The sequence below is a fragment of the Cyprinodon variegatus genome, unplaced genomic scaffold (genome assembly GCF_000732505.1).
Source record: "Cyprinodon variegatus isolate N-32 unplaced genomic scaffold, C_variegatus-1.0 Scaffold383, whole genome shotgun sequence".
In the NCBI taxonomy this organism is placed as follows: Eukaryota; Metazoa; Chordata; class Actinopteri; order Cyprinodontiformes; family Cyprinodontidae; genus Cyprinodon; species Cyprinodon variegatus.
The window spans coordinates 195,732-204,397 of record NW_015150836.1 but is presented as its reverse complement, the minus strand read 5'-3'; the positions used below and the strand labels follow the sequence as shown (position 1 = coordinate 204,397).

Genomic DNA, 8,666 nt, shown 5'->3' with positions numbered 1-8,666 from the left:
ATCCATCCATCCATCCATCCATCCATCCATGCATCTATCCATCCATCCTTCTATCCATCTATCCATCCATCAATCCATGCATCTATCCATCCATCCTTCTATCCATCCATCCTTCTATCCATCTGTCCTTCTATCCATCCATCATCCAGATTTTAGATCAATAAATGATCCCGGCTTTATAGATAAATCTGAATATTTCCTGTTTTATCTTTGCCACTTCTTGGCAGAAGGTAGAAATCAACTGTTTACCATCTGACTACTGATTTGGGGTCCATGTCTCCATCTCTTTATCAGTCTTTCATGCATGCATACATATTCAGACTGATGCTCCCCTGGGAAAGAAACACACAGCTCTCAACAAAATGGTGATTCATAATGTATGACTGGATCCTGGGGAAAACATAACAGGCTTTTTATTTCTTTAATCTCGTCACATTATCCCATTTGTTTCTGTATTTTTGCGTTTTCCACAGAGGCAGCAGAGGGTCAGCTGAGTGCTGAGGAAGAGGAGGCCCGGAGGATCGCTGAGATGGGGAAACCCATCCTGGGGGAGCACAGCCGCTTAGAGGTGGTCATTGAAGAGTCCTATGAGTTCAAGGTGCATAGTCATTCCTTTCCTTGTGCTGCCCTCTGTAGGCAATGGTATGAACTTATTTTGTGAGACTCTGGATATCGTATGTTTATTAAAAGCAGAAAAATTAAATATTTTCTTTTGGAATTAGTTCTGGAGATGCTTGGTCACCAAATTCCAGTCTTGATTTTTAAAAAACCCACAGAATGATCTTTGTTTCTCTGAACATGTTTTTCCTCTTCTTGCCTCTTTTGGACCTGGGTCTCATTCCTTGAGCCAAGCTGCTCCACTGTGACTGAATTATTGAAGCTGCATTAGCTGCCCTCAGTACAGCAGCTACCCTTAGGCATGCTCCACTCTGACTCTGCCCTGCAGGTCTCCTGTAGAAGAAAAGTAACACACTTCTTCATGAACAACGCCCTCTACCCCGACCTGCAGCTATACAGCTGCTTTATTATTTTATCAAATATCTATCTAAAAGTAATCCACTTAACTGCTCTAAAGTCAAAGCCAACACTTGGATTACTTCTGGAGGATTAGTTGCAAACATTAAATTAAAATATAATTAAAAATGCAGATTCCACAATGCAGACAATAATGTAATAAAAATGACAAACCTGGGTCTGAAAAAAATCAAATACGATCTTGCTCGTCTACAGGATCCTTGAGCAACAAGTTACAAATCACAGCGCAGCCCTGGGTTCAGTTTCAGGAAGCAGATTGGAAAAAGGTTTTTTTTATTCCAGTAGGTTTCCAAACTGAAACCATTCATATGCTGGTGAAGATTCTCAGTCATCCAGGTCATAGCCATTCCAAAAAAAGTTTAAAAAAACTATCCACTTGACTTTCGTCTTTGGGTTTGTTATTTTTTATGCAGGCCAGTTAGTTATACGTCAGCCTGAACACCTAATTTCCATTTGCCAATCATACATCAACGGTCATCTGTCAAATAATAGCATCTTGATTCATATGTCGCAGCTGATATACGCAACGGTTGAAATAAGAAATAAGAATAATTTCCTTTCCCATTGAGTTCCGTCTCAGTGTTCATAGGGATGGACGTCTGTGTCTTCGGCAGGCGTAGATTTAACAGAACTGGCAGCGTTGCGAGGCAAGGGCTCAAACATGTATGGCTGTAAGCCTTCTACACCAAACCAAGCTTCTACCGCCCTGGCGTCCTCTTCCACAGCAACTTCTTCCCTGCTTACCTCCTGTAAATAAAAATGTATGATGGAGGAGACTCATCCACGACCTCCGACACTAAACTCTCCTCCTTGTTTCCACTGTCCATAGCGTTCCTTGACAGTGTCGTTTCTAAGTCTCCAATTTAGTGCTACTTTTCCCATTGGGAACCTATTAGCACTAAGTTGCTAACTGGTAAGCAAGGTGCTTCAGAGAAACCGGCTATAACCAAACTTGCTTGCGAACCTTCCACCACAACAATCCTGCCCCCTTGAAAAAAACGACCAATCACATTCACCTTTACAGGCACCACTCGGGAGAATTCAGAAATGCAATGGTACGTACAGCCATTTCCCTATGATTTTAAAGCATGACCTAGAGAATATAATCCATTCTTTTAGCACAGCTTGATTGGTGTATTGCAAAGCATTTCATGCTTGTTCCAGTCAGGCCTCTCTCTCTGTCACACCTTTTCTTATTAGAAGCTGCTGCTCATCTTTTAATTGTCACACACAAAAATGAACCTATCTCAGCTGTTCTGTCTTCTTTCTACTGACACTTCACCAAAGATCTCTCCATTGGCTTTGCCTTGATGCTCTTAATGCTGTTTCATTGCAGGCCTTTAGATCAGCTGAACACCTTCTGTTGGCTGCAAGAAAATAAAAATTGGATGAAGCTCTGAGATCAGAGACTTTTTCAGTGATGGCTATAAAATTATTTACTAGTTACCACTAAATATCAGCCAAATTTCTTGCTATTATTGTCTTTATCTCTATTTGATGTGTTTTAGTTGCTTTAGAAATACAATGAAGTGTGAGCACCTTTATAAAAGCAGGAGATCTGACAGTTTGCTGCATATTTTGCATTTTCAAAAGATTTGTCTATCGGTCTACAAAGGGAAAGAAAAGTCATTAAAGAAAAGTGGAAATCAGTTGTAAAGTTGCCAGTCTTCCTTGAGTGGGAGACGCCCCTCCAAATTCACCTGAAGGACAGACTCAGCAGATCTTCAGTTTGTTTGTTACTTTTGTAAAAGTACCATGGATGAACCTTTTTCTGCTTTGTTCTACTGGAATAAAACCTAAATAGATTTTTTTGCTAAATATTGCAGTTCCTTCCCAGCAGCTTAGAAGGGTTTCTGTAACAGAAGTCTGTTCCACTGTGTGTTCATAGGAGCCATTAATTACGGTTTTATCGCTTTAACATTCTTGCCCTCATCTCTGTTCACACCTGAAAGCTCAGCCATGAATCCTCAGAAGAATCATCAAAACAAGATGAATGAGTTTCTCGAATAAAACCTGGCAAAAGAACAGTGGCGTTTTACTAATAAAGTGTTTTGCTGTTCTGATTTGCAGAGCACCGTCGACAAGCTCATTAAGAAGACCAACCTGGCGCTGGTTATCGGCACACACTCCTGGAGGGAACAGTTTGTGGACGCCGTCACTGTCAGCGCAGGTGAGCTCTGTTAGAGCGAGGACAACTTACAGGGACAGGAGGACAGCTGTCCTCCACCTGCACGTTCAGCCTCTCTGAACAATTGCTCTAACAGTGATGGATAGAACTGTTTATTATTCAGGATCACCATCTGTGTCCAGTTGGTGCTGCGTGCCTCTAGATAAGCGTGAGCTGATGAGAAACACTCCTGGTTATCAGTCTGAATATTTAATGGATGATGTGGGAAATAGTCCTGCTGGTCGAGTCTCTGTTCAGAGACAATAGCTCTTAAAGCGGTCACAGTTTCATTAAAGATTGTCATATAATAACACATATAACAGCAAACAGTGATTTTAAAACTGAAGTCTGAACTTTAGCACCGCTTTCCTCTTTTTACCAGTATCTGCTTGGCCTCAGAGAGAATAATAAATTAATGGGAAACAGGCCTTTGGCAGCTCTCCTCCCACCTGTTTGTTTCACCTCTCTTACCAGATCACTACTTTTAATTGTTTTTTTTTTTTTGTTTATCTTGCAGTTTATGGTTCCATTACTTTTTGAACAAAAAACTCTGGACATTTCTTTTATCACCTAGCTATTAGCATCTAATTTAACAGAAGTCTTAATTATAATTGTATATTAAAATTGTAAATATTCTTCCATAGATAATATTTTATAATATGATTTTATAATATCAAAGTTAATTTCTACCAATTCAAAGTAAAATAGTGAAATGTGGTAAGTCATAATTATGAGATTTAAAGTCATAATTTTGACTTTCATTTATTTGATTATGACTTTATATGTATTGAATTAAATTCTGTTTATTTTTATAGCCCCATGTAAGGGACCGAGCCAAAAGATCAGAGAAGCACAGGGAAGTCATTGAGGAAAAAATGGTAACCAATTTATTAAGCAAAACAAGTTCAAACTTCTAACAAAACTGGGCCCATAAAGGAAAACGAATGAAAATTTAACATAACCCAAACCTGACACAGGAACAGATCTCCCTAACTGACATATATACACTGGTTGATCAGAACATTTTAACACAAGAGGGGAAGATAAAATACATTTACCTAAACAAAATTACAACAAAAGACCAAACTTATTAGCACAATACTAAGTCGGCAACCTACAAGGAAGAGGACTTAAATAATTACACTTCCCAAATGTAATTACAGAATACAAACCAAATAGAAAAACCTAAGCCCTTCCTATAACCCTTCTAGAAGTAAAAGGACTAGGCCTCCAGGTCATTGAGGAGATCCTTTGCAGCTGGGGCCTCCTTTCCTTTGCTGGCCTCAACCACATGACAGCCTCCCAGGAACTGGCAACGCAAATGAGAAATATGTTAATCTACAGAAAACCAAACAAGCAAGAAATTACCAAAGCCATATCAAAGTAAAAAAGTGAAATTCACTTCAGCAAAATATAAGATTTTTTTAAATGAAAGATTTAACAGACCATTTGTTGTTGTTGCACGTGCGGCCATCACACCCCAATTTACAACACATGTCATCTCAAGGCACTATACTGAGACAATTAAACCAGATCATACAGTCACATTGGGTCAAAGTTTTCTATCTAAGGAAAACCAGCTGATTGCATCGACTCATTGACTCAACAACAATCCATCATGCATTTAGCGAAAGTAAAGAGGAAAACTCCCTTTTAACACGAAGAAACCTCCAGAACCATGCTCAGTGTGAGCGGCCATCTGCTGAACCCGGCTGGGGTTCAAGGAGACAAAAGCAGACATACAGAAAGAAGCAGGGATACAAAAGGCAACTGTCAACCAGCTCCACAGGCGGCCCCATCCAGGAAACACACAGCCAGACAGTCGAGCTCCCAGCCAGCTCCCATGTCAGAGGATGAAAGAGAGCACACCCAGTTAGTCACAGTCAGAGAAACAGGACTAAACTGATATATAGACCAAGCTCCAACGCCTATAAATAAAGGTGTTGATGGCAGCAGCACAGCTGATATTTCTCTCCAGAATGGTTTCATAGAAAAACAGGAACAGACCAGATGAAGCTACTATGAGAAAAAGCAGAGAGAGCAGAACGTTAGAGATTGAACTAACAGATTCTGCAGAGTGGGAGAATATAGATAGAATGAAGCAGAATGATGAAAAGTGGTCTCTATGTCCTCCAGCAGTCTAAGCCTAAAGCAGCATAACTATAGAGATAGCTTAGGATAACCTGAGCCATTCTAACTACAAGCTTTATCAAAAAGGAAAGTTTTAATCCTACTCTTAAAAGTAGACAGGGTGTCTGCCTTATGGACTAAAACTGGTAGTTGGTTCCACAGGAGAGGAGCCTGATAACTAATAGATCTTCGTCCCATTCTATTTTTAGAAATTCTAGAAACCACTAGTAAACCTGCATGTCTCTTAAATAAGCTGGAACTTGGCCATTTAAGGCTTTATATGTGAGAAGGAGGATTTTAAATTCTATTCTGGATTTAACAGGAAGCCAATGAAGAGAAGCCAGGATAGGAGAGATTATCTCTATTTTCATCAGAACCTCTTTGATATGGGATTTAAATGACAGGTCTTGATCAAAAATAACAAGATTTTTTACTTTATTATCTGAAATCAGTTTAATCCCATCCAAATGTAGTGACTGACTAATCAGCTTCTTTTTCAAAGACTCTGCTCCAAGGATTCTAACTTCTGTTTTGTCTGCATTCAGAAGCAGAAAGTTAAGAGTAATCCAGATTTTTATGTCTTCAAGAAATGCCTGTACTGTAATCTATGTAATGGATTAGTTTCATCTGGATTTATAGACAGATATTAGATTAGATTAGATTCAACTTTATTGTCATTACACAGGTACAGGTACAAGGCAACGAAATGCAGTTTAGGTCTAAAGTGCAGGATAAATTATTGTTCCATAAATACAGGACATGGGTTTCTACTGAGTATCATCATCATAACAGTGGACATTAGTCCCATGCTGTCTAATAATTCTACCAGTTTGGAGCATATATATAGTAAAGAGAAATGGCCTTAGCACTTATCCTTGTGGTCCTCCACAGGTAACCTTGGAGCAGTCAAAGTCAAAATTATGACTTTAAAGTTTTATTAATCAGATATAGAATGAAATAAAGTTTGTGGGAGACAGAAAGATTCTTAGAAAGAAAAAATTATAAAAAAATCAACCTAGAGTTGTACAGTGTTTCCCTCCTCTATAAAATATTTTATAAAGCTTGAGAGCTAACAAATGATTATCACATATTTGTGCTTCTGCCTGCAGGTAGACTTTAGAAAAACTATCACAGCTCCCAACAGGCTCCAGAAGTGCATGCTGTTTTACAAAGTTGTTGTTCTTCTTTTTTTTATGTCTGTATATTCTCTGATGTTTTATTATATACAAACATGCTATAACAACGTGCATGTAACTTAAAATCACTTTATTAAAGGGAAGATTTCTTAAACTATTTGACTATTCTATTTATAATGACAAATTTAGAGGGTTTTTTTTGCACTGACACATATTCTTATTTTTACTTTTTACATTTTTAACCCTTGTTTATTTTCTGCATTCCTTTAGCATTATATAGATATAATTTATATAATTTATTAATTTATTAAATGTGCTTGTAAGACTGAAATACTCTCTCCGTTACCGCCCATCATTTTAACTTATTTTATTTATACATTATGAAACAAACTGGAGTTTTCACTGTTTAACTTTATACAGTAGTAAGATGCTCAACAAGAAGAAATTAAGATAGAATACAATAAGAAGAATTTATGTGAATATATATGGGGAAAATATTAGATAAAAAACGAGTGTGATGCTAATTTATTAGTCAATATTTACTGACTAATAATCGACAGGAGTTTAAGCTTCATTGGTGTGATTTAACACTTCGCTCCATCCATGGATGCAGTCCTTATCAGATAAACGTGTCTGAGATTGTTTGGTTTAATTAAGTCCTTTTTTTCATACCCCCACCTGAACACATTTACATCACATTCAAAAAGATTAAAATTAATACTTGGTTCAAATATATTAGTGTCTCATAATTTATAGCCCTTTTTCAGTAGATCAATAATATTACCTCCATTTAAGCTCAGATGTTTTTTGGACTGTTGTTTGCAGTGCGACTGATGGAAAATCAAATTCATATTCTTTGTTTTCTATCTCATATGACAGAGCTTAAACTTAAACACCTAAGTGAAGTCCACTGTCAAGGGGGAATAACAGCATTTAATCTATTTGGGTGTAAAAGAACAGGTAGGTTGGATTTCTAACTTTTCTCTCTCCTCCAGGTGACGGTGATGATGATGAGGAAGGGCGTGAAGAACGTCTGCCTTCCTGTTACGACTACTTCATGCATTTCCTCACCGTCTTCTGGAAGGTTCTGTTTGCCTGCGTCCCACCAACAGAGTACTGGAACGGCTGGGCCTGCTTCATCGTGTCCATCAGTGTTATCGGTTTCCTCACCGCCATCATTGGTGACTTGGCGTCCCACTTTGGCTGCACTGTGGGGCTGCGGGACACCGTGACCGCCGTGGTGTTTGTGGCTCTGGGAACCTCAATCCCAGGTGGGTTTTACATGTTTCCATCCTGTCGTATTTTGGTTCCTCTGCATCAGTTTTGGTCTCTTTTTTGTACCACTTTGATTTTATTTTGCATGTTCATTTAATTTTTATTGTTTTTGGTACCATTGGTTGCAGTGTGTCTCAAACCTATCGTGTTTTTCTTTTTCTCTATATCAGAGGTTATTTAATCTTTGTGGTTTTGTGTTTTTGGATCTCTTTATAGGTTTTTTATTTTGTGATTGACTATAATTGGTTGTGTTTTTTTCGCTTTATCACCATTACTTTTCATTATACTGTAATACCCTTTCAGTGTTAGGGTCACATTACGTCGCATTACAAACACAAACTTTATTGTATTTTACTAGGATTTTATATTGTTAAGGTATATTTGTTTCATTATTTACAAACTTAAAATCAAAGACGGTGAGTGAAGGTAGGCAGGTTTGGGTTCTAAAAGGATATCCTAATCAAAACTTTACATTATGTTTGAGTTGAAAAAAGAAAACGTTTATTAAATGAGCCATAAGAAGTCCCGTTTTAAAACTACAAACAGGTGGATGGAGCTTCTTTTTCTGAAATTGGATGATGAAAAACTGACTTGTTTACTTTCAAAATGGTCAATGGATAGAAGACGAGGGCTGCAAATTCGCTAGAAATATACAAATAAAAAAGTGCTGCTAAGACACACGAAAAGGAGCTAGCAAGCAGAAAATATGTTAACACAAAAAACACATGAAAAGGAGAAAACAGTTTGAAGTTGTTTTTGGTACTCTGCAAAATGGAGGTGAAATAAAAAGCCCACAAAGCAGCTTTGCATAATGTAGGTGCCTCAGACCACTAAGGAGAAATCATCATGACTAATAACATAAACGGGATGCAGGTTCAGAAGACTCTTAATGGGGAAAAATAAAAGCAAGATTTTCCTTTAAA

At 37.8% G+C, this 8,666-nt stretch overlaps 1 protein-coding gene across 1 annotated transcript in view; it reads left to right on the top strand.

The window, feature by feature from the left end:
• LOC107092498 (sodium/calcium exchanger 2-like) overlaps positions 1-8,666 on the top strand; it is a 209,638-nt gene that overhangs the window by 191,779 nt on the left and 9,193 nt on the right. The window contains exons 14-16 of the mRNA XM_015387001.1: positions 474-598; positions 3,106-3,205; positions 7,464-7,739. Coding sequence (XP_015242487.1) covers positions 474-598; positions 3,106-3,205; positions 7,464-7,739 — 501 coding nt within the window. The remainder of the gene's footprint in view (positions 1-473; positions 599-3,105; positions 3,206-7,463; positions 7,740-8,666) is intronic.